This window comes from Crotalus tigris, unplaced genomic scaffold (assembly GCF_016545835.1).
Source record: "Crotalus tigris isolate CLP2741 ecotype Arizona unplaced genomic scaffold, ASM1654583v1 scf7180000017647.191426, whole genome shotgun sequence".
Lineage (NCBI taxonomy): Eukaryota > Metazoa > Chordata > Lepidosauria > Squamata > Viperidae > Crotalus > Crotalus tigris.
The window spans coordinates 111,096-137,579 of NW_024096539.1; the positions used below are offsets into that span (position 1 = coordinate 111,096).

The 26,484-nt window shown below is 38.0% G+C and overlaps 1 protein-coding gene across 3 annotated transcripts in view; it reads left to right on the top strand.

Annotated features, from left to right (window-relative positions):
• The first annotated feature begins 1,119 nt into the window (after nt 1-1,119).
• The window catches only part of RAD50 (RAD50 double strand break repair protein), a 49,280-nt gene continuing 23,915 nt past the window's right edge, over nt 1,120-26,484 (top strand). Inside the window, exons 1-15 of one of the 3 annotated variants that reach the window (XM_039335714.1) lie at nt 1,307-1,394; nt 1,748-1,935; nt 3,841-4,020; nt 5,964-6,047; nt 6,834-6,985; nt 7,605-7,790; nt 7,911-8,115; nt 8,669-8,797; nt 9,358-9,523; nt 15,255-15,448; nt 17,343-17,549; nt 18,277-18,459; nt 18,761-18,918; nt 24,479-24,654; nt 26,044-26,281. In XM_039335714.1, the coding sequence (XP_039191648.1) occupies nt 3,892-4,020; nt 5,964-6,047; nt 6,834-6,985; nt 7,605-7,790; nt 7,911-8,115; nt 8,669-8,797; nt 9,358-9,523; nt 15,255-15,448; nt 17,343-17,549; nt 18,277-18,459; nt 18,761-18,918; nt 24,479-24,654; nt 26,044-26,281 (2,207 nt within the window). In that variant the 5' untranslated portion in view covers nt 1,307-1,394; nt 1,748-1,935; nt 3,841-3,891. Of the gene's footprint in view, nt 1,395-1,747; nt 1,936-3,840; nt 4,021-5,963; nt 6,048-6,833; nt 6,986-7,604; nt 7,791-7,910; nt 8,116-8,668; nt 8,798-9,357; nt 9,524-15,254; nt 15,449-17,342; nt 17,550-18,276; nt 18,460-18,760; nt 18,919-24,478; nt 24,655-26,043; nt 26,282-26,484 lie in introns of all 3 variants that reach the window. The other 2 variants (XM_039335712.1, XM_039335713.1) reach the window with 2 other exon arrangements.

The following is a 26,484-nucleotide window of genomic DNA, read 5'->3' on the forward strand; positions in this document are numbered from 1 at the left end:
CTGCAACTAACTTTTGTTTAGTAAACAAAATACAGCAAAATAATCAGTCGTGCCGAAGTTTGCTCTTGGATAGACATATCTGAAATTTATTGATCCCATATATCCCATTGGTTTACCACAACTTTTTTCCCCCCAATATGCTTTTTAAATTCCCAGTCCAGCCTGCATAATTACAATTTCCCTCAACCATGGACTAACCAGATTCGGGCCTCTTTAGCTTCTGAGGTCTTCAATTCAATTAGGGGCTGTTAAATATCCTAGTCCACCTCCCTGATCTCATGAACTACAATTCTCTAAGTAACAGAGTTGGAAGGGATCTTGGAGGTCATCTAGTCCAACTCCCTGCTCAAGTAGGAGATCCTATACTAGGGGTATGAAATTGCCGGCCCATGGGCCAGATGTGTCATGCCGAAACCGCACCCACCCCATTGCTGGCAATGGAAAAAAAGTCACGATACGTCGTGACATGTCACGTGACTTCCAAGTTTGACACCCCTGCCCTACACCATTCCAGACAAGTGGCTGTCCTGTCTCTTTTTAAAAACCTCCAGTGATGGAGCACTTCTGAAGGAGAATGGAATGGAATGGAACAGAATAGAGTTTGAAGGGATCTTGTAGGTCATCTAGTCCAACCTCCCGCCCCAACAGGAAACCCTACACCATTTCTGACAGATAGCAGTCCAGTCTCTTTTTTGAAAGCTTCCAGTGATGAAGCTCCCATAACTTCTGAAGGCAAACTGTTCCATTGGTTAATTGTCCTGACTGTCAGAAAAATTCCCCTTAGTTCTAGGTTGTTTCCATCCATCCTGCCTTCAGCTGCTTTGGTAAATAAATTGGCCCTTTCTTCCTTGTGGCAGCCGAGAGTTGTAGTTCTAAAAGCATTATTAGTAGTATAAGCCGGGGGCTATTTCCTGGTTCCTAAGCGGCAAGCTGTCACGGGCAGGAACGAGGCACTTAGAAATGCCACTCGTGGAATCACTGGAAATCATCTTCCTAGACACGATTTCTTAGAGCTCAGGCCTACGCTTGCTTTACCAGAGCCTTTCCTCCTCGTCTCCTCCTCCGCGTTTGCTGAGGCCACTCTATATTTGACTATCTCTATGCTCGCAGGTTGCTGACGTCAGACAGGTGACGTTTCTTCGGCGGTGGCGGGAAATTAATGGCGGGTTCGCGGCCCGGGCGGTAGACGTAACTCCTCCCGCTCGAGAGCCCTTGCTCCGTCAGGCACGCCCCACCCCATGCCATTTGTGAGCCAGGCGTGTCAATCAAGGCGGTAGGTTCTGTCTTGCGCGATTCTATGTTAAATCGTCGAGCGGCCAGAAACTGCATCCCCCCCAAAAAAATCCGAGTCTCCTCCCTTTGCAGAGCTGCGCCCCTTCCCCGCCCCAAGAAAGGTAGGGTTCCCCCGCCCCCCTTCTCGCGCCGTTTCACTGCCGGTCTGGGAAGTTCTCGGCCGCAGAAAGCGGGAGTCGTGCGCGCGGGATGCTCATCCTCCTTCGGAATTCCGGCGCCGGGTTCCCCCCTTCCTCAAAGCCCTGGCCTCTGCCCCGTGGCTTCTGAGTCACACTGGGGGATGTGGGGTGCCGGGGGCGGGATCCTTGCCGTAAAGGAATTGCTGAGTTAAGAAGGAGAACCCGCTGCGGTGGGCATTGGGGTTTTGCGCCAGAGTGGGCTGCATTGTTTTTTTGTCCTTTCCACCGGCCTGTGTTCTCTTCTCCCCCGCGGGGGCATTGTATTTTTTTAACAGAAACAACGGATGCAGGCAGATCTCAGATCTTCTCAGTGGAACCAATTGCTAGAGAGGTGGCGATGCCTTTCATCAGCCAAACCTTTCTTCAAAAGGACTTCCCTTTGAAGTAGCAGCACATCCTCCTCCTCCTCCGATCCCTGCACTGAGGCTTCTAACGTTGCTCCTGATATGTTTAAAAAATAAATGTATGCATGGAATGCTCTGTGTGTGTTTGTGTGTATGTATGTACCAGTATATATTCATGCATATATATGTATGTGTCTATGTATTTTGTGTGTGTGTATTGTGTATATGTATATGTGTGTGTTTTCTGAGGTTTTCGCGGGTGTTTGTATGTAGGTCTTTGGTTATTTGGGTTTTCTCCCAGTCAAATTGGAAGTGTCTTGGCGACATTTCGACGAAGTCCCTTTCCTCATCTTCAGGCTGGTGTTTTCGGCTTCTTGCTCCTAGAAGCAAGAAGCTGAAAACACCAGCCTGAAGATGACGAATGGGACTTCTTCGAAATTTCCAATATGACACTGGAGAAAACCCGAATAACCAAAGACCTACATATATGTGTGTGTGTATACATACAATTTTTTAAAGAGAAAAACAGTACAAATTTTGAAAACAAAGTAAAGTAATATGTAAAAAATGTAAGAAAGAGAAAAGAAAGATTTTTAAAAAGCTTATAAAGAAGTGGTTTTCAATTGTCTTAACAGCAGTTTCAAGTATATCCCAGAATTGTAGATCATGAAACGAGCATCCAAAGATCCTTCTGTTAAACGTATACTCCCTCTATGATTCCATTTTTAACAGTGTGGGAGTTCACATTTTTGGGTTTAACAAGATTGTGTATTTCTGAACGCCTTCTTATTCCTTTCCACTTCTAAAGAGCTTTTCAAAGTAAATTTTAGGGTAGAGGTCAAAAAAACAAATATGAAGATTATTCTGTAGCTCTTTGAAAAAGAACCACTTGATCTTACTATGTGGTTTAAGCAAGTTTTTGTGCATCTATATGCTCAAATTTATTTAAAAGTGTATGATGTAGTTTTTAACAAATAATTGAGAGAATTTGCAAAGAATACAAGGACAGTGAGAGATTCCAAATATGAGACACTATTTTTCAAGTACTGTATTAAGCATGGATGTTGGAAAAGATGGACATGGAAGAAAAGGGAAGAAGTAAAAGAAACTAGAAGGCAAGTAGATTGAGTACCAGAAAAGAAAGCAAAAATCCAGTATGAAGAAATCTTGGATCCTAAGTAATCTCTCAACAGAAGGAATGAAAGTGGGTATAAGAAAGAGGATGCGGAAGTTGTTTGGAACATAATTAAAAGAACTGCATAAGCATTTAGCGTTACAGCTTCAGTTACCAAAGCAACTTTAGGTGATACAAAGCAATTATAGTTACAAATGACAGCAACAGCAACAAATATTACCAAACCATGTCAGGGAGATAGTACTGCAGTTATGTATATTCTGTAACTTCTTTGGTGTTAATTTTTCCATCCATTTCCAATAACCATCTTTCATTAGTGACAGCTTTTTCACAAGCTATTTATTCAACAATGTTGGCTCCTTTAGATATTGTTTTGTTTTCTTTCTCATTGGTATTATTTGAGATTACATTATCCTTAATTTTCTTTTTAAGAATTCCCAGCTGGTTGCCCCACCTTTACCTTTATGAGTCTATTCTCATGCAACTTCCTTATTATTTTTCTTAGCTTATTCAATTGGTCTTTTGAAAATCCACTTTGTGTTTATTTTTAATCAAGCTTTTTATTAAAAACAAAAGTTCTTATCTATACCCAAAGTCCTCACAACTTTCTGCCTTTCCTTACATACCATAGTAATATTGAGGTGAAAGCTTGAGTGTCATCTAATTTATGGATCAATAAAGTCTGGAATAGATGGTGCTAGTCTACCTTTTGAATTGTGGATGAAAACGTTTTGACAAAATTGTTTACTGAAGTTTTATTCTTTTAGTTCTATATTTAGAAATTTATATGCAAATCTAAGCAAATTACATATGGCATGTTGTTTCCCTTATCTAGAAGAAAGATTATTGAAACTATCATTTTTTATTCTATTTAACTATTACTCTGCAGGATATTTTGAATACAGTTTACTGCTAGTGGAAAGAAGAATATTTTTCAAACATGTCTAAGATTGATAAAATGAGTATTCTTGGTGTGAGGAGCTTTGGTGTGGAGGATAAAGATAAACAAGTTATCGCTTTCTTTAATCCTCTAACTATTTTGGTGGGTCCAAATGGTGCTGGAAAAACGGTAAGATTCAAGTGGGTTTGATTTCTTTTTAAATAAACTATACTTTCTTACCACCCATCCCAATGCTCAGAAGTGGCTTAATTCTGAGAATAAATATATTTTAAAATCTTAACTACAAATATCCCAAAAGAATAATAAATAAATAACAAAATTGGGAATTATGTCTTATGAGGAAGAGTGGTATTCTGTTTTTCATTTACCTTGAAGATTAGCTCCTTACAAATAAAACTTTTTTTAACACTGACATTGAAAGAACAAATTGTATAGAATATATATTTTCTTTTAAAGAGATATATCATCAAAACGTCTGTGTGCTCATTTACAGATCGATTATTTAATTTGCACAAGTACCAAGATTCTGTCCTTACTTTACTCCCCATCCCACTGGTTACTTCTTTTTTCTTTTTTCTTTATCCTTCCTATCCTGTCTTGTCTCTTGACCATCTCTCTTTTTCTCCCTTCATTCTCTTAAATTTGTGGCTACTTTTTTAAAGGTAACATCAATTAACTTTTTATTTATATTTTAATAGTACAACAGATAAACTCTCATCACACACAAAGTGTTTATGAGCAGGTTAACTACAACACTGAATATATTTTTTAAAAAACATGATTGTACAGCACACATGCATTTCTTAAGTAATTTGTACATTCATTCCAATTTATCTACCTACTCTATATTTAGCAGAAATTTTGAATATGTCCATGGATTTCTAACCGTTCCATGGTATTGATGTATGCTTCTTATTTATATGTATTTTTAATAATAATAATAAAGTTGGAAGGGACCTTGGAGGTTATCTAGTCCAACTCCCTGCTCGGGCAAGAAACCCTACACCATTTCGGACAAATGGCTGTCCAGTCTCTTCTTAAAAACTTCCAGTGTTGGAGCATTCACCGCTTCTGGAGGCAGGTTGTTCCACTGGTTAATTGTTCTAACTGTCAGGAAGTTTCTCCTTAGTTCCAGGCTGCTTTTCTCCTTGATTAGTTTCCATCCATTGCTTCTTGTCCTGCCTTCAGGCGCTTTGGAGAATAGCTTGACTCCCTCTTCTTTGTGGCAGCCACTGAGATATTGGAACACTGCTATCATGTCCCCCCTCGTCCTTCTCTTCATTAAACTAGACATATCCACTTCCAGCAGCCATTCCTTATATGTTTTAGCCTCCAGTCCCCTAATCATCTTTGTTGCTCTTCTCTGTACTCTTTCTAGAGTCTCAACATCTTTTTTTTACATCATGGTGACCAAAACTGGATGCAGTATTCCAAGTGTGGCCTTATCAAGGCATTAAAGAGTGGTATTAATACTTCACGTGATCTTGATTCTACCCCTCTGTTAATGCAGCCTAGCACTGTGTTGGCTTTTTTGGTTAGTTGCAGCACACTGCTGGCTCATATTTAAGTGATTGTCCACTAGGACTCCGAGATCTCTCTCACAGTTGCTATTATTGAGCAAGGTACCCCCTATACTCTACCTGTACATTTGGTTTTTATTGCCTAAATGTAGAACCTTACTTTTTTCACCAATCTGTTCATTGACAGTGTATTTTACATTTAAGAACATGACTGTGGAAAATAGCAAGACACTTCTTTCTGTATAGGAAGATGCTTTGAAAGAACTAACTTTAAACATTTTGTTCTCTCATTTGTTTAACAATATACACGAGAAGTCAGCTTGTGTCAGATACATAACATCTTGCAAGTCTGTACAAATCTGTCGGTGGAAATTCTTGCTAATAGAAGTGATCAGCAAAGCTCTGTATTTGTAGTTCTGAGAGCATCAGCATCATTATAATATGAGTAAATCATTTATATCATTTCTTAGACATATGGGAAGGTTGGAGAAAATAATAAATGAGGGAGTCTACTTTTTTAATCTGCTCATCTAGGCATAGTCATTTAGTGGCTATTAAATATATTTCTGATGCTTGTTTCCATTTCATTAGACTATCATAGAATGCCTCAAATATATTTGTACTGGGGACTTCCCACCTGGCAGCAAAGGAAATTCATTTGTCCATGATCCAAAAGTAAGTAATGCAGTTGCTGGTTTGTTTGTCTAGTAAACTGCAGTGTGTAGATTAAGTTGATGAGGAACTTGTAGTTCCCTATTTCAAGAAAAATGACAATTGTTATTTTCTATGTTGTGCATTGAGATGCAGTGTCTCTGCTTGAAGAGCATGTTGATGCATAAATGTAAACAATGGATTAAAATATTTTTCACCAGAAAAAATTGCATTATAAATTCATTGGAAAAATACAAAATATTATCATAGACACAGAAATGTGAAGTGACAGCTGCCAGTTCTTCTTAGTTGGTCTTTGGCATAGTATATGTGCAGATCCAAGCAATGTGTCCTTTTGTAAATGACTGATGGAAATTTCGTCAGTGCATATACCTTTACAATTCTATTCTCATGACAACTTCCTTACGATTTTTTAAAATTTATTAGCCTTCTTTGGGATGTTTTTTTCCTATAAGATTTTTTTTTCATCCTCAGATTTGCTTGCATGCAGCTGACATTAATGATTTTCTCCTCAGGCAGTAAAGAATCTGCTAAGGTTTCTTGTCCTTGTGCTTCTCCTTGTATCTCTCAAATCTGTTCAAAAAGAGCCCCTCAACTCTGGAGAAGAAATAGAGGAAATTCAGTCCATCATCAATGTCCAATATCAAGAAAACAACTTTTAAATCTCTGCCTCCACTTTTATTATGAATAAACATGGTTAAAGAGGTGATTTACGGGAAGAAACCGTTGGTCTTCCTGGACCTGTAAATAAGCTGAACCAATTCTTAAATGCATTTTCCATTGGGATAGGTTGCCAATGAAACAGATGTCAGAGCTCAGATAAGACTTCAATTTCATGATGTTAATGGAGAGCTTGTTGCTGTCCAGAGGTCCATGGTATGTTCTCAGAAAGGAAAGAAGACAGAATTTAAAACTCTTGAAGGAATAATTACAAGAATAAAGTGAGTGAATTTTCATATTTTTTTAATTGGATGTGATCTTGGGATTATATCAGTGCAGAAGTATAATTGTATGTCTCGTAGATGCACCTTCTATTTTTACATGCCACCAAAAGAATTGTAATCTTGTACTAAGTTGCGATTGGAATCTTTTCTAAATATGTTTATTTTATTTGATGCTTCCTGTTCTTTTCTAATACATTGATTTAATTGAGCAAATAATATAACTAACAATGTATGTTTTTCTTCTGTGATATTGAAAAGAGCTGTAGTGTCCTTATATGATATATTAGAAAACAATAAACGTAAGAATAATATAAAAAAATCAAATAGTCATGAAATATATGGAATAAAACAAGGGACCATGAGTTCTAGTCCTGCCTTAGGCACAAAGCCAATGGGATGACTTTAGCCAGTTGTTCTTTCTCAGCCGTAGAAAAAAAGGCAACGCTAAGCCACCATCAAATATCTTACCAAGAAAACTGCAAGGATTTGTCCAGGCAATCACAGCAGTCAACACTGATTTGAAGTGACCAAAAAACTTGCCACAAAAAATATAAAAAAATTGTGTGTATAATGTTTAGCATTCACTTGCTGTGTTTTTGTGCCTATGTTCATACAGGCATGGGGAGAAAGTCAGTCTGAGCTCCAAGTGCGCAGAAATTGACCGAGAGATGATTGCTGCTCTTGGAGTTTCTAAATCTGTAATTAATAATGTCATTTTCTGTCATCAAGAAGATTCCAACTGGCCTTTAAGTGAAGGAAAGGCCCTGAAACAGAAATTCGATGAGATCTTTTCAGCGACAAGGTAATCTATATTTGGGCCTTCTTGAGTAAGAAAGATTAATATTAATAAAAGCTGTCTATAGAAGTTACAGATACAATTTTAGTTAAAAAAAATCACCCTACATTTTTTTCTTTCCAAAAGGTATATTAAGGCTTTGGAAACACTTCGTCAGGTGCGCCTGAAGCAAGGGCAGCGAGTGAAAGAATGTCAGGTGGAGCTGAAGTACTTGAAGCAGAATAAAGAAAAAGCACAAGAGATCCAGAATCAGCTAACTGGCAGGGAAACTCAATTAGCTGCCTCCAAAGAAAACGTCAGACATATTGAAAACCAACTGGAGCCTCTAAAGGTGATTTACTATCTATAATACGTTGATTAAATGCATGTGTCCTCAGAGCTGGCAACTCGAAACTTTTTATTTCAGCTTGGTCGCTGATTCCAAATTGTCACCCTCGTTTAAAGGTGTGCTTAATTAATGAAACATGAAAAGGCATGAAGAGAGCAATAAGTTGAATATTTTTTTAAAAAAAACAAAATTGGATATTTGAAAATTGGGTCTTAATGTCCAGATAGATGGCAACCTGAGCTCCATGCCCACCTTAAAAATATGGTGGTTGAAGATGGAAGAGAGCTTTCCTTGCTTCCTTCCTTAGAGCCCAAATGGCTAATTCCTTTAAGGCAGGGGTTCTCAACCTTGGCAACTTTAAGACTTGTGGACTTCAACTCCCAGAATTCCTCAGCCAGCAAAGCTGGCTGAGGAATTCTGGGAGTTGAAGTCCACAAGTCTTAAAGTTGCCAAGGTTGAGAACCCCTGCTTTAAGGGCTTTGTTTACAAGGTTGTTTTATCCTCCCTCCTAATTATTACACAGCTTCATTACGTTAAATATTTATTCCTTTCTCAGAATTCCTTGATGGAAATAGAACAGAATCTTGTAAAAGTAACGAGACTTGATAATGAAAGCAAAGCTCTGGAAAGTCGGAGAAAGCAGATGGAAAGGGACAATCAAGACCTGCAACAAAAAATGGAGAAGGTTTACTTGTATTGTTTATGTTTGCATGAAGTAGAATACTATAAAACTGCATTTACCCATAAAGAATATTTGTAGCTCGGGGTTGAAATGAGAGGTCCTTGGTGCTCTCTGAGCTTGGTTGTTTTCTTTCAGACATTTCATTACCCAAACTAGGTAATATTATCTGGCTACTGCATGTGAATGCTATGCTGAGCCAATGGTAAAGGTTAGATTTTTGTTCCCAGCAGCTTTTCTGTTTAGGATCAGTCATCCCTCTTGCATATGTTATTACTATTGCAGTGTTTTTAGTGAGCAAATCCACCGGTAAGCAATACGGCAACATTCAGAACTGAGATGAGAGCTAGATTAGGAAAAAGGTTAACATTTTCCCAGTCCACTGCAGTATTTGTCAGTCTTCATAGCAACAATGCGGCCTTGTGAATTAGGTTTTTAGTTTAGTAAAGGAAGTCATAATCATCTACTTCTTTATGTCATATCATCTTTGGCCTTTGCAAGACTCCCACTCTGAAAAAGATAAATTATTTCTAAAAGTTTTTTTTCCTCCTACATTGCAATGTTAGGTTTTTCAAGGAAGTGATGAGCAACTTAGAAGGATGTATCAAAACCATCAGAAAACTGTGAGAGAAAAGGAGAAGCGGTTTACGGAGTGTCAGCGAGAATTGGAGGCAGTAAACAAAGAATGCCAAAGATTTAACAGAGAAAAATCAGAATTATTAGTTGAACAAGGTATATTTTTTGTTAACGTTTTAGTGCGCGTTAATGGTGAAATTGGTACGAGTATTTTTTTATGTTATATATAACTTTTATTAAGATTTTTGCAGGAGCTGCATTGGTTACTGATCTGCTTCCGGGTGCTATTCAAGACGCTGGCTTTAAAGCCCTACATGTCTTGGCACCAGGTTATTTGAAGGACTGCCTCTGCCCAGTTAAATCTACTTGACCCACCAGGGTGGGAGAGCAGAGCATGTTGTGGGTCCTATCGATTAGGGAAATGGGGGGGGGGAGAAAAAGGATCTGAAAAAGAAAAAGCGATAGCTCTCTCTTTCTCTCTTTGGAATGAATATAATCCCCTCAGAGATAAAATTGACCCCCAACTTGTTACTTTTTCCAGAAGACTCTTAAGATGGAGGCTGATACATAGAAAATTAAGTGATTGGTGTGATTATACTTTTTGGAGTGGGTGGGAGATAGGATTATATTAGTTTTATGCTTTGAATTTTTTGTAACCCACACATAGTCACCATGTGTTAGTTGGGTGACTGTATAAATTTGTTTAATAAATAAACATTGATTATAGTAGAAAAATTTAATAAAAACTAAACTTAAAAAGCATAGAAGTAAAAATGCAAGAAAAAAAAGAAGAAAGAAAAATGTATAATAAAAAAGTAATATATAAAGAAGTGATTTCCAACCTTGATCACAACAAGCATAAATTTAGTGATTCTTCACCTCTAAGGTTACAAACATTTATCTCTTCATCCCATCTCTTATCTGTGAACAAATCCATGAAACATCATCTTTTCAGTCCTGATGTCATCAGAAAGTTCATAAAAGGTTGCCAGAAGTAACAATCTATCTTGTTTCAGCCTTTATCAAATAAGCCAGCTTTATAATCCTTCCTTTTATTTTTAAAAATCTTAATCTTTAGTTCATTCAAATATTGTCGAAGGATTTTATTTCTTTCATTTTTTCCCCTCCCATCTCATATAGTTCTTTAACAAGCCTTCTTTGTAAATCCAGTAGGAAAAAATTATTCAAATTACTTTCTTGGTTTGTCATTTGTATTTGCCTTTAAAATTGGAAAGCCTCAGCCAATTTCTTTTGTAAATCCAGTGGAATGTCCTTTTCTAAGTCATTCTCCTGGCCTGTGAGTTATAAATCCACTTTCAATACCATCTCTTACCTTGTCAAATAATTTGTCAAATCTCTGTCATTTTTTCTGTTACATCTTTTGGATACAGTCCATCCCAACACCAATTTAATTGACTTACTAACTTAAATTATAATTTGGTAAAGGAGGATGGCCACATAAATTGTCATTCATATTTAACATGAGTGTGGCCTCAGCAGCGAGTGCTTCTCAGCTCAGCTAAAGTTACACATATCTAAATTAGAAAATAGCATCAAATACTGTATCATTTTCACTGTGACCATGTAACAGATCCTAGTCTTTTTCCCGGAATGTTCATAATTCATATAAGAAGCTTTCAGAAGAGATATGAGGGAATTGCAACAAAAAAAATTCAGAATCAGCCTCCTCCTCCTCCTCCTCCTCCTCCTCCTCCTCCTCCTCCTTTACCTGACAATTATGGTGAGCTGCAATAAGAACTCAGGTTGAATCGATTATATAACAATTTATTTATCTACTTCTGCTTACTTATATAATATATAGATTCCTTGTGTAACATCTTTAAGAATGAAATGTTTATTATTGTGGCAATCAGTGCTTTCCAATGATTAATTGATTGTGTAGTTCACACCATGAGAGGACTTAAGGAAATATGCTACAGAATATAGAATATACTGTATATTCTGTAGCATATTATATATATATATATAACACAGCAAGAGACGCGTGCCCTTTAAGAACAAACCAAGTAGAGAAAATGGACGGACCGATAACTAGATCGAGAAGCCGGGCGCAGAGCCATCCGGCAATATAAAAAGGACTCCCAGTAATCTTGTATTATGCTCTGATGATGTCGGCAGTATTAGCCGACAAAAGCTTAGCTTTAGCTTTTGTATTAAACAGTTTTTATTTTACTATTATCCTGGTGCTCGGACTATTTTATTTCTATTATATGAATTTACCCAGGATTCACATTTTTGGTATAATTAAGGATGTATGTATGTATGTATGTTTTCTGAGGTTTTCTCAGGTGTTTGTATGTAGGTCTTTGGTTATTCGGGTTTTCTCCCGCGTCAAATTGGAAGTGTCTTGGCGATGTTTCAACGAAGTCCTATTCGTCATCTTCAGGCTGGTGTTTTCGGCTTCTTGCTTCTAGGAGCAATGTGTGATCGTAGCTGTTTCTTCCTTTTAACTCTAGTGGGGGTATGAACTGATTGGATGGGAGCTTGGCTGTGTTCTGATTGGGTGGAGGTGTGTTCTGATTGGTTTGGGGCTTGGCTGTGCTCTGATTGGATGGGGAGTTGGCTGTGCTCTGATTGGATGGGGGAGTATTCTGTTTGGGTGGGGGCTTTGTTGTGCTCGGGTTAGTCTGAGTTGCAGGGGGATTTGAGATGGTGAGCTGCATGGCTGTTGTTTGGCTTCGCATTCGTGGTCGTGCCTTATCTTCATAGTGGGTGTCAGTTTGCTTCATGTACGATTGGAGGGGTTTAAAGTGGCTAATGATGCAGCTGTGGTCTGGCTTCTGGTTTGTGGTCGTGCCTCATCATCGGTGTGGCTTTGGGTTTGCTTTTTGCGTGGATGTGTGGTGCTGACATCCTGTGTGGCTTTTGTGAATGTGGGTCTGGTGTCATTCTTTGTGTTAGGGACTCGTTTGTCAATAAGGGCGGGTTTCCAAATGGCTGGTAGGCGGGAGGTATCATCTCGTTTATTCATGCTGTGTGGGCGTTTTTCTATCTCGATGGCTTCTCTGATTATTCTGTTATTAAAGTGTTCAGTTTTGGCAATAGTTCTGGTCTTTTTAAAGTCAATTTCATGTCCTGTGGCTTTAAGGTGTTGGACCAGGGAAGAAGTTGGTTCCTCTTTTTTGACTGAGTTCTTATGTTCTTCAATGCGTGCACTTATTCTTCTGTTGGTTTGTCCGATGTATGTGGTGGGACAAGCGGTGCATGGGATTTCATATACTCCTTGATTTTCTAACTCAATTTTGTCTTTGGGGTTTCTTAGGATGGTGGATATTTTTCTGTTTGTGCAGAATGCTGTCTTGATGTTGTGTTTGTTGAGGATCTTACTGTTTCTGTCTGTGGTGCCTTTTATGTATGGGAGGAGGACTTTGCCGTTTTCTTGTTCTCTGTCTTGGATTTTAATGGGGGTTTCTTTTTGGATTAGTTTGGTAATCTTATTTCTTTGGAATCCATTGGATGTTAGTACATTAGTGAGAGTGTGTAGTTCGGTTTTTAGGTGTTGTTCATCAGCTAAACGTTTTGTTCTGGAGATGAGTGTCTTGGCTACGGAGTTGATCTGTGCTGGGTGGTGGTGTGAGAGAGTGTGCAGTATGAGCGGTTTGTGTGTGTTTTCTTCTGGTAGACGGTGTGTCCTAGGGAGCCATTGGATTTCTTGTAGACTAAGACATCCAGGAAGGGAAGTTGGTTATTAGGTTCTGTTTCCATAGTGAACTGTATTTTGGGGTATAGGCTGTTGAGGTGTGTGAGGAAGTTGTCCAGTTTTTCTTTCCCATGTGGCCAGATTATGAAGGTGTCGTCTACGTATCTGAGCCAGAGTTTGGGTTTGTGATCAGATTTTTCTAGAGCTTGGGTTTCAAAGTGTTCCATGTAGAGGTTTGCAATGACAGGTGAGAGGGGTGATCCCATGGGTGCTCCTTCTATTTGTTTGTATTTTTGTCCATTATAAATGAAGTATGTGTTGGATAGGAAGTGGTTGGTCAGATCTAGGATGTGTTTTGGGGGGGGGTTATATTTGTTTTGGATAGCTGTCAAGGCTTCTTTGATTGGCACTTGAGTGAAGAGGGATATGACATTGAAGCTCACGAGTAGGTCGCTGGGCTGTACGTTTTGTTTCTTTATGATCTCTATGAAATGGAATGAGTTTTTTACGTGTGAGGTGATGGATTCTGCATAGGGCTGTAGTTGTTTGGCGAGAAATTTGGCTAGGTTTTGTAGAGGTGAGCCTATGGAGCTGACTATGGGTCTAAGTGGGGTTCCTTCTTTGTGTATCTTGGGGAGACCATAGAGCTTAGTGCATCTGGATGATTTCTCTCTGGGAATGCTTCTTTGCTGGATCTCTTCACTAATAGGGGAGGCTTTTATTTTGGATCTGGTGGTTTTTTCCAGGTAGGTGGTGGGATCTGTGTTTAGAGGTTTGTATGTGGAGTCTTGGAGTAGGTTGGTTAATTTGGTTTGGTAATCAGATGTGTTCATAACCACCGTGGCATTGCCCTTGTCTGCTGGTAGGATTATTATGTCTTCTTTCAGGTTAAGTAGAGCTGTCTGTTCCTCTTTGGTTAAGTTGCTTTTGGGTGGCTTGCTGGTGCAGAGGTTATTGGTGATTTCGAGTCTGATTCTGTTAGCGTCGTCGGGGTTGATTTTGGTCAGGCTGGTTTCAATCCTCATATAATGGTTTCAGTGGGGATGTGTTTGGGAGTGACTGCAAAGTTGAATCCTTTGGAAAGGACATTGGTTTCAGCTTTGGTGAGGATCCTATCTGAGACGTTATATACTGTTTGTTTGTATAAATTTCTAGTTATAAATACAGTGTCAGTCTGTTAAGAATAACAATCATAGCTAATATATTAAAGCTGTTATATTGAATTTTAAGGAATGTGCGTATGGTTACATTATGAAAGATCTTTATGTCTTCTTTCTTGACTGTCCTGTTTCCTTATCAGTTATAAAGCTATATTTTCTTTATTTGGTATCTTCTGCTTGTATATACACACACACCTTGAACTATATTGTTATTTAGGATCTCTCTTGTCCTATGTCTCTTACTCTTCTTTTTAGGTACAACAAACCAGTAATCCACTGTAATACGATAGCTTTGGAATTAATTAACTACTGTGTTTCCTTGAAAATAAGACGGGGTCTTTTTTTTTTTTTTCTTGCATCCAAAAGAAGCACCAGGTCTTATTTTGGGTGGATGTCTTACCTCCGGCACTAACAGCCCTGCCCAGCCAGTCCATTTCTTTTGCGGCCGAAGGAGCAACTTCATTCCGGCCAGCATTTTGCAGTCAGGCCTTTCTGGAAGACCACTGCAGCCGAGTACTGAACTATGGATTGAATCCATAGCTCGGTCCTCAGCGGCAGAGGCCTTGCAGAACTGAGCAATGGATTGAATCCATCGCTCAGTTCTTGGCTGCAGTGGCTTTCTGGAAAGGCCTGTGACTGAGAAATGCAGGCCTGGCTGCAGAAGACGTCGGTGAGGAGAGGCCTGGCTGCAAGGTAAGTGGGTGCAGGGCACATGGGGCAGCTCCATATACCCCACTCCCATCTTAGCTTGATTTTTAGGTGTGTGCCTCACCCCGAAACTAAGGCTTATTTTGGGAGTAGGGCTTATATTAGGCCCACCCTCAAAAATCAAGCTGGGGTTTATTTTCGGGGTAGACTTTACTTTCGGGGAAACACAGTATCATTTGGACTTTCCAATTGTTGGTGTTTTCCACCACAGAATTAATTTTACTTGATGATTACACAACCAGTGGGTTTTTTTTTCTATTTATATGTAGATAACAGTTTACCGTTTCTTTAATCTGATCAACAGTCCTGTAAAACCTTGAATACATATATGTTTAAACTCTCTGTTTTTTCTACGAAGGTCGTCTTCAGTTACAAGCAGATCGTTACCAGCAACATATTAGAACCCGAGATTCGTTAATTCAGTCTTTGGCAGCTCAGTTGGAATTGGAAGGATTTGAAAGAGCACCTTTGAATGAAAGACAAATCAATAGTTTTCAGAGGCTAGTAAAAGAGAGACAGGACAAAGATATAGAAACTGCTAATAATCTAATGGTAAATATTTAAATTTGTACATTTTTAAAGCCTCAGTTGGTCTAAAATAGGAAAATCTCTGTATTCAAAGTTGCAGTGAGCTCAGGATGTAAATAAAAGCAAGTTCTTTAAAGTGCACTTAAATAATAGGTTGTAGGAAAATTCACATCACTCAGTGATAGTGTATACCCTTTTCTTTTTGGTTATAACTGGAGAAAAGTGAACTTGATGGTAGGGAAGTAGGGATGGCATTATATTTGGCAGAAATAAGGAAAAATAACCAGTAAGAACAAAGTCTTGGGTTTTGCTTTTTCTGTGTTTTTTTTTTCTTCACTTCAATATATTTCTGTGGTAGCAAAATATCACAGGCACCATTTTTGAATAAAAATACAGGTAGTCCTCAACTTACAATATTCATTTAGCAACCTTTCCAAGTTACAACAGCATTGAAAAAAGTGACTTGTGGCCATTTTTCATACTTATAACCATTGCAGTATCCTCATGATCAAATGATCAAAATTCAGACTCTTGGCAACTAACTTGTTTTTATGATGCTTGCCATGCCTCAGGGTCATGTTATCATGGAATTGGGTATGTCTAGTCCAGAGGTGGGCAACCTTGGATCTTTTATGACTCGTGGACTTCAACTCCCAGAATTCCTGAGCCAGCCATGCTGAGGGGAAAGGGAGAGGTTTCCAAGCTGAGCCATGCTGGCTCAGGAATTCTGGGAGTTGAAGTCCACGAGTCATAAAAGAGCCAAGGTTGCCTACCCCTGGTCTAGTCTAATGAAGAGAAAGACGAGAAATGACATGATAGCAGTGTTCCAATATCTCAGGGGCTGCCACAAAAAAGAGGGAGTGAAGCTATTTTCCAAAGCGCCTGAAGGCAGGACAAGAAGCAACGGATGGAAACTAACCAAAGAGAGAAGCGACCTAGAACTAAGGAGAAATTTTCTGACAGTTAGAACAATTAATCAGTGGAACAACCTGCCTCCAGAAGCTGTGAATGCTCCAACACTGGAAGTTTTTAAGAAGAGATTGGACAGCCATTTGTCTGAAATGGTATAGGGTTTCCTGCCCGAACGGGGTTGGACTAGATAACCTCTAAGGTCCCTTCCAACTTTATTATTACTGTTGTTGTTATTATTATCATCATCACCACCACCACCACCATCTTTTGTAACCTTCTGACAAGCAAAGTCAATGGGGAAGCCAGATTCACTTAAAAGCCATGTTACTAACTTAACAATTGCAGTGATTCACTTAAATGTGTCAAGAAAGGTCATAAAATGGAGCAAAATTCAAAACAAATGTCTCAATGAGCAATGGAAATTTGGGGCTCAATTGTGGTTGTAATTTGAGGACTACCTGTAAAGTGAAATGTATTATATGCACATTAATTACAAATTTCCCTTTCCTGATATGTTAATCTGCCAGTGCAACAAAGTTAGATGGTGAGAAACCTAGGCTTAATTTGTGACATGCCATGCTCCAAAAACAATGTATATACATTAAAGTAAATTATACTGTAAATAATAGGTTAGATGGGGCCATATATGTATATAAATAAGTTATCGCAAATTTAGTTAGGTTCAGTAGAGTAAAATATTAACATTAAAAAGCATTAATTGTGAGACATTTCTTAATTTTAGTCTGTTTGGATTAGTTTTTTTTTAATTTAGCCCCAAATAATTGTGCATAGAGTCAGTAGTGACAGAATTCTTTTCAGAACATGGGAAATGGGAATTATATGAGCATTTGTACATACTGTATAATTACAAGCATTATTGCCTAAATATTACTTAATTTGATGCCATTTGATTGCAGAGGAACCCATGTGTGTGGGCCTAATTCTGTAATATTTTTTAGATTACAACCTTTGCTTAAATAAACTGTGATTTTTATCTTTTAATCAGAAAGAATTTGGCGAGAAGGAAACAATGAAACAGAAACAAATTGATGAAATAAGGGATAAAAAAACTGGACTTGAAAAAACCATTGTCCTAAAGTCAGATATTCAAAATAAGAAACAACTTGAAGTAAAGAATCTAAAACAGGAATTACATCAGCTTGAAGGATCCTCAAATCGACTCCTGGAACTGGATCAAGAACTTACAAAAGCAGTAAGCCTTGGTTCAGAAACTATATATGTAATAAAACTAAAGGATAAACATAGCTCTTCGCATCCATGGTTTGTTCTAAATACTCTCTAAATCTATATTCTAAAGCAAACATGTCAAACTTGCAACGTATCAGAGATTTTTCCCCATTGGCGGCAATGGGGTGGGCACAGTTTCCTCGTGACGCGTCCGGCCCATGGGCCGGCAGTTTGATACCCCTGTTTTAAAACTAGTTTTCCCTCATTTATTCTTATCAAGTAGGAAGGTATTAAACTCACAGCTCCCCCATGCAGCCCGATTCCAAGCAGGCCACACATTGAGGCTCCCTTTGATGTTGAAATGTGAAGAAGATGCCACCAAAATATCTTATTTATCACCTTGTTAAATGTCAGATATCAGAACAGAACACAAGAGGCTACTTTGGTATGGCCTGAGCCTATCACGTTTTTTCACCTGCATGTGTGAAAAAAAATAATATCAGTTTGAGAAGGGCACACTTAATGTAGCCCTTTCTCTGAACTGACCTACAGTATTTCTATATTCAGATACTTTTTCCATTGGAGAGTGCTATTGTCGTAATGACAGATGTTTTCTTAATTGGCTACAAAGAATATCCAGTATATATTGCTAGGATTAGCATTAATTCAGTGAATACAGTTCTAGTCTGTTCATTAGAATATGCATACCTAAATGGAGGGGGAAAAATCTGCTTTCTTTTATTTCTCTTTAGAAACACGAATTAGCTGAAGCTGAGAAAAATTGCAACGTTGAAACCTTAGAAGTGGAAATTAAGGAACTGCAAAGAGAAAAGGGAAATTTGGACAGTACTCTTCGGAAACTGGATAAAGAGATGGAACAACTGAACCTGAATACTACAATTATAACCCAAATGGATATGCTGAAAAAAGATAAAGTAGTGTATTTTATCGGATACTCCTATATGCTTGAAATATTTAGCACAGATAATGTCGCGTTTGCATGAAAGCAACAGCTAGTTCAAATGTAATGCTTGATCCATCATTTGGAGTACTCAGATTAACATTATTTCCCACATCTATTAAGTAGTAAACAATGTTTATTTTAAAGTAAGGACAAACAAATATTTAAAGCTTTCTTTGTATAGTTTACTATTAAGTCTAAGCTAGTTCAGTATTTACAGACCAAGAAATGCTTTCTTGTTTATAAGTGATCGTATTGTTGTTTCTTTTTTTAAGGCTGACAAAGAAGAACAAATCAGAAAAATTAAATTTAGACACAGTGAAGAATTAATCTGCTTATTGGGATTTTTTCCAAGCAAAAATCAGCTTGAAGATTGGCTTCACTCGAGAGTTAAAGAAATTAATCAGACAAGAGACAAACTTGCCAAGCTCAAGTGAGTATTAATTCTATTTTATACTGTAGTGAAGTGTGGGTATTAACATTACTTAGATCTGTCTTTCACTTTTTGATCATTAGTACAGAATACAGTGTCATGGTTCCCACAGACAGAGATGAATAAAGCAGAACTCCAAGGCTTGAAAATTCCTTAAAGAACATGTTTATTGGTTATATAGTATCGGTAGGATCAAAAGTGAAACCAAGTCTGAATACACAAGTAACAATTACCCAGTTACAAAGTATAATGTCCCACCCACAAAACTATGTAAGCAACAATTAACCAGTGGAACAACCTGCCTCCAGAAGCAGTGAATGCTCCAACACTGGAAGTTTTTAAGAAGAGACTGGACAGCCATTTGTCTGAAATGTATAGGGTTTCCTGCCTGAGCAGGGTGTTGGACTAGATGACCTCCAAGGTCCCTTCCAACTACTACTACTACTACTACTACTACTACTACTACTACTACTACTATTATTATTATTATTATTATTATTATTATTATTATTATTATACTACATTTTCCAATATATTCATCTGGTGGGCTTTTTTTTCACGTCTAGTCCCTGGTCTCGGGAGTAGTAAATGACCTTGGCTCCCACGGGACAGAAGATTCTCCCTCCATTCTATGTGGCAACCTAGAATGAGAAAATGGCTACAGCCATGCTCATTGGAGAGTTGACATACAGTCTATTAGATGTTTAAAAATGTACTTTGAATTACATTATAAATTAAGGCTTGTGTACAATGGAAAAGGGGGAGTATTTTCAAAATTTTTGTCAGTCCTTTTCAAACAAGGACCTAAGACTGCAAACTGTACTGTATTCCCTCAGCCCCAAAATTATTTGAATACAGGTAATCCTCAACGCACAACTGTAATGGAGCATGCCCACAGTTACAACTGCAGGGATGCTTCATCTTCCCTTCCCCCGCAAGGTATCTCCCCAATATTTATGTCCTTTTGGCTGTCCTGCACAGCAGCACTTTTTGGCAGGGTTGAAATAGAGCCTAGGGCCTTTAGCAGGGTTAGTCAGCTGCCACTGCCCTCAGGTATCTACTTCAGCCCCAGCACTGCCGCTTCCACTGAGTCATGTTACCTCAAACCCTACGCCATGATCAGCCACCACAGCCCAAAGTCCCAGTTCCCCCCACTGCCCTGTGCTCCAGGGACCTTCGCCATCTTTCTCCCTCTGCTGATAATCCCTATGTGAGGTAGCTGCTGGAAGTGCTAGATCTTCCTCCAAAGGCCACTCTCTCTGTTCCCCAAATCAGGCATGCTGTTGCATAAATAGCATGCCTATTCTTGAAAGACCTGGGGAAAATAGAAGATGGAAAAAAAGTGAGGTTTCCTGGGGTGGCTAGGACTTCCTGGAGCAGCTGTTTTGCACTGTGCTGCAGCTCTAGAGCTTCTTGCAGCCCCAGAGCCATGGCATACCAAAAGGCCCCTTTGAGCCATGCTGTTGGGGTAGCTATGGCTTCACGCTGCACTGCAACTCTGGCTTCTTGCAGCCCAAGAGCTGCAATGCACTACCAAGCCACTGGGTGGCAGCATAGTCTTTCCCTGGCCTTCCTGAGCTCCTCACTTTCCCAAATTTTATTCAGCCTTTGTGTTGGGCCTCTCAGGGCTTCCCCCATCCTCCTGTGGCACCGCCATTCCCACTCTTTATCTGAGACTCTCTCCACTTCCCACTTAATGATCTATGCATCTGGAGTTATGGAAACAATCATGCCTGCCTGTATCACTGTTGCTAAGCTATGTGGTCATGTGACATTACGCATTATGACAGCATTGCTTAGCGACCGAAATTCCAGACTTCGGACTACCTGTATTTTTATTTTTTCTTCTGTTTTTCTTTTCTGCACTTTCCAGTTTTTCTTTTAGTTTGTATTAGTTTTTTAAATTTTTGTAAATCTTTAATAAACTATTATTTAAAAAAAGAAACTTAAGCAGTAATGAGACCAAATTAAATGGCTTGAGTCAGAGCATTCATTATCATGGTACCATTAGAGAGAATGTATTTAATTAAATTAAACTAGAAATGGCCAGCATATGGGTAACATTAGAAAAATCTAACAAGTTTCTCTCCAAATTTCATATCCTCTATCTGTTGGAACATAAACTGCCAATTAAGGTTGTCGAAAGCCTTCGGAGCATCTAAAAATACCAATGCAACCTGTTTCTTGGGGTGTGCTTCATAATATTCCAAGACATTTAACACCGTTCTCGTGTTATTCCTAATTTGTCTGGTAGGTAAAAAACCATTTTGATCCGAATGTATTATTTGGTTTACCGTACTTTCCGGCATATAAGACGACTTTCGCAAGCGTTAAAATCGGCGCTGAAGTCGGGGGTCGTCTTATATGCCGAGTCATCTTGTACGCCGGAAATAATGGTAGTTTCCGGCATATAAGACGACTTTCTAGACATGCGACTCAGCACCGAAGTTGGGGGTCGTCTTATACGCTGGGTCGCCTTATACGCCGGAATATACGGTAATATTATTTTTAGTCATTCCGCAATTATCGTAGTAAAAATTTTATAGTCCGAATTCAACAACGAGATTGGTCTATGGTTTTTTATTTGTTTGGGGTCCGTATCTTTTTTTGGGATAAGAGTCAATATACAAAATACAAAAGGCCAGAGTAATAATAAACGGGGAGAATACAGAGAAGATAGAAATCAATAAAGGAGTAAGACAGGGATGTTCAGTGTCACCTCTGCTTTTTATTCTAACGTTAGAAGTGCTATTAACTCAAATTAGAAACAACAAAGAGATAAAAGGATTAAAGGTTAAAACAGAGGAATACAAGACACAGACATTTGCAGATGATTTAGTGTTCTTTATAGAGGAACCATTAGAAAGAGGTAACATGTTAATGAATGTAATAGAAAAATATGGAATGGTGGCAGGACTAAAAATAAATAAAGAAAAGACTAAAATATTAGTAAAAAATTTAACTGAAAAACAAAAAAGGAGACTAGATGAAAACTTGGGGTTGCAAATTGTAAAAAAGATTAAATATTTAGGAATTTGGCTCACCATAAGATGTTCTTCAATAAAAGAAGACAATTATAAAAAATTAGTATTACAAATGAAAAAAGATTTAGAGATTTGGGGGAAATTACAATTAACATTGTTAGGAAGGATTTCGGTGATCAAAATGAATATAGTACCAAAATTGTTATATCTATTTCAAAAAGCTCCAATAAAACTGGGGAATTTTTTTTTGACGAATTAAGCAAAATGATTAATAAATGTACATAGTTAGGTAAAAAAGCACGAATAAATGTTAAAGTGTTATAGGACAATAGAAGTAGAGGTGGCCTTGGGCTTCCAAAGTGGGAAACCTATTACCAAGCAGCGGGCTTGCTTTGGATCAGCGATTGGATAAACTTAGAAAACAAAAGGGTCTTAACAATTGAAGATCATGACTTACAGGCATGCATTTTTATGGAGAAAAGATAAGAAATCCCACACATATTTCTACCGACATCAGATAAGTGATGCATTAATTTGGACATGGGGAAAAGTTAAAAAAAAATATACTATACGAAAATTCCAATTTGGATCTCATCAATGGAGGCAATGATTCACCCAAATACACTGGACAAAACAAAGATGATAAGGTATAAGGAACTATTAGATAACCAAGGGAAGCTTAGATCAAGGGAAGAATTAAAAGAACGGGATAATTATTGATTGGTGGCCCTATATACAGATACAATCAAAATACAGGAAAGTTATGGAAGGGTATGGTATAAGTAAGACATCACAGCAATTGGACAAAATATTGACAAACAAGGGAGGAAAATTTTTTAACAAAAACCTATAAATTCTTATTAGAAATTGAATTGGAAGAAGAAATAGTAAAGGGTCCAATGATAGCGTGGGCACGAAATATAGGTAGAAATATAGAATTGAATGAATGGGAAAGAATATGGAACAGAAATTACAAACTAATACTGTCAACAGCATACAAAGAAAACCAATACAAAATGTTCTACAGATGGCATTTAGCACCAGCGAGATTGGCCAAGATATACAAAAACATGAATCCAGATTGTTGGAAATGTAAAAATAAAGAAGGAACATTTTACCCTATGTGGTGGCAATGCCCCAAAGCAAAGATCTATTGGGAGCAAATAAGGAGATGGATACAGGAAATAACAAAACAACAAACTGAACTTAAACCCAAAATATTTTTATTAGGCATAATCAATCCAAAGATGGAAAAACAATTTCAATACATCATTATATATATAATAACTGCTGCACACATTGCCTATGCGCAATGCTGGAAAAGGGAAAACATACGAGCAAGTGCAATGGTAATACATAAGATTTTAGAATGTGCTGAGATGAATATACTTACTTTAGAAATAAAAGACAAAGAAGTTACAGAATTTTATGAGATATGGGACATGTATTATAACTGGTTAGAATGGAGGAATAAAAAAGTATGAGAAGTAATGTAAATAAATGTAAGAGATATAGGACATAGTATTGTTAAGAAAAAAGAAAAAATGTACTTTGTATTTTTGTTATGTGTAAAGGCAAAAAGAAAAAAGAAAAATCTAACAAAAAACTCCATAGTCTGTGCTTTGCCACAAAGTCCAACAGAGAGATGGGGAGGAGGAAAATATGTAACTAGTCTTTAGTAGATCTGAGAGCTAAAGAAATTTGTTTGGGTGAAAGCAGTTCTTAAGATAGCCCAGCATGGGGTTGTTTAAACTTTAAATTATAACAGAACTCTGATGAAGGAAATAGACGAGACAGATTCAGGGTAGAGGGAAGTAGAAGAATCAGACATGGAGATGTGGTGTGGCAGCTGTGGTAGACCTGTAGAATGTGGCAAACTCTATGATTCACTATTTGGGTTACTGAGTGATTGTGCCCATTGGGTTTATCAAGTAAAATTTTGCATGTACATATGTGGTTGAGAGGGTTATTCTTTGTCCAATAGTTTTAAATGTTTACTTACGCTATTTGACCTGCAAGTAATTTAAATAATTTCTTCTGAGTATTTTCTTTTAAACAAAAGCATCTATTCCTTTCAGATTATAAACTCATTGAAGTAAAAGCGTAAAAAGCTTGGTTTTTTATTAAAAAAAGTATGATCCTTTTGGTTAGTTTTTGATGATATTCTTATTGGGCAAATTACGATTACAGTTAAACCCCAAACTAAGATAAGAACTCAATTTACAAGCTCTATTTCTTGATTCATACAAAATGGAAAATTATGGACAAGGTATCCTGGAAATGAAGGAAGTTACTGATGTGCTGAAATAGAGAAACAAATACACAAGCCTATAATGCAGTCCTACAGATGATGGGTTCTAATATTGTCTGAACTAAGCCAGCGTGAAAGCCATGCATATCTGCCAGAGCAATCTAAGTAACAAAAAGATAGATAGAATTGCTTTGAACTGATGAACATCATTTGGTAGTCAGATGTCCACCCAGTGAACATTTTTAAATAGAACTAGAAAATCAAATCACTTCAACGATTTTTTTTAAAAAAAACCTCAGTTCTGATTATAATACTTATGTTTCAGCAAAGAGCTTGTTTCAGCAGAACAAAACAAAAGTCACATTACCACTGAACTAAGGAAAAAGGAGGAACAGCTGTCCACATATGAAGAAAAGCTTTTTGATGTCTGTGGAAGTCAAGATTTTGAAAGTGATCTTAATAAACTGCAGCACGATATTGAAAAAACATCCAAGCAGCGAGGCAAGTTTATATAACTCCTTCCTACTCCCATAGGATACCAAAAAAAAAAAATCATTTCCCCCCCCCCTTATATACTTGTTTATACCAGTAACTTGTAAGCTTTAAAACAGGGTCTTCAAACTTGGCCCTTTTATGACTTGTGGACTTCAACTTCCAGAATTCCTCAGCCAGGCATGCTGGCTGAGGAATTCTGGGAGTTGAAGTCCACAAGTCATAAAAGGGCCAAGGTTGAAGACCCCTGCTTTAAAACAATATCAGGAGCTGCATTCATAGTAGAGCTGGATATCAGAATAGATAAAAATAGGCAAAAGCATGATGTTTCCCTCCTTAGTTTAGGAAGTTTATACTGAACAGTAACACTGAAATTGAGCAAAGATCCAACAACCTGTGCAAGTCATCCAACAATCTTTTTAAATTACGGTATGAAAATCTTGACAGAAACTTAGCATGGAGGTTCCAGTATTATTTTAACAGGGATCGTTGTGTTAATTACTGCCTGTTATTTTAAATAGATTTACGTAACTAATTTTTTGTCAGGTGGATAGGCACTCAAATTGTCATTCCTTAAATGTAAGCTCTCATAAATGTGGGGAGGGGATTTAACTTTTTCAGTTTTAATTGTATAATTGGATTTAAATCTTCTGCGAGGAAACCGATGTGGGTACCAGTAGACAGTTATTACTAACTTTAGCTACTTTCCTATTAATTTGCCTTGTGGGAAGCCAAGAGAAGATTGCAAGGAGGTACTTAATAGGCCACAATCCTCACAGTGCCCGGATTACCATCACTAAGTAATGCGGTCATGTAACATTGCACTTTACAACTGCATTTGTTAATGATGGACATTCTGATTCCAGTTACCCTTGCTAACCAAAAGTTATCTGAAATGTTCATTTGGAAAGAAATTGCAACTCTTGATGAGCCGAGGTGGCGCAGCAGTTAGAGTGCAGTACTGCAGGCCACTTTAGCTGACTGTGTTCAGCAGGTCAGCGGTTCAAATCTCACCGGCTCAAGGTTGACTCAGCCTTCCATCCTTCCGAGGTAGGTAAAATGAGGACTCAGATTGTTGGGGGCAATGTAAATATATAGAGAGTGCTTGCACTTAAAGCGGTATATAAGTCTCATAAATAAATAAACTTTGGATTTAAGAAATATTCTGGCTTTCAGCCTGTGTTTTTATTGGTTTAACTGATTTAACTTTGCTGTTCATCTTTGCTTTGCTAATAAATTGCTTTGGAGGTTTTTTTGGTAAGTAGGTACAAGTTCTTGACTCCAGTCATCCGTTAATAAGAAAAGCTAATCCTCTTTACCAAAATGAATTTGAAAAATGATAATTGATAAAAATCAGTCTTCCCTCTGTCTTATAAAATCATTTGTTTTTCAATACAGCTATGCTTGCAGGAGCCACAGCAGTTTATTCACAGTTCATCACCCAACTAACAGACGAAAGCCAGTCCTGTTGCCCGGTGTGTCAGAGGGTCTTTGAAAAAGAGGCAGAACTGCAAGATGTCATAAATGATCTTCAAGCCAAACTGCGCCTTGCTCCAGACAAACTGAAGGCAACAGAATCTGAATTGAAGAAAAGAGAGAAGAAACGTGATGATATGATTTCTCTAAAACCTATCAGGTGAGGCAGGAAGCACAATGTTCTATGTTGTGAGACGTGAATGAAGTTTTCAGGAAAGGCAGTGTTTTGATATGTGCATGTTAAAGGGGTTTCCTGGCTTATGAGGCACTAACATCCTCTATCACAGTGGTGGCAAACCTATGGCATGCGTGCCAGAGGCGGCACTCAGAGCCCTCTCTGTGGGCACACTCGCCATGCCCCAG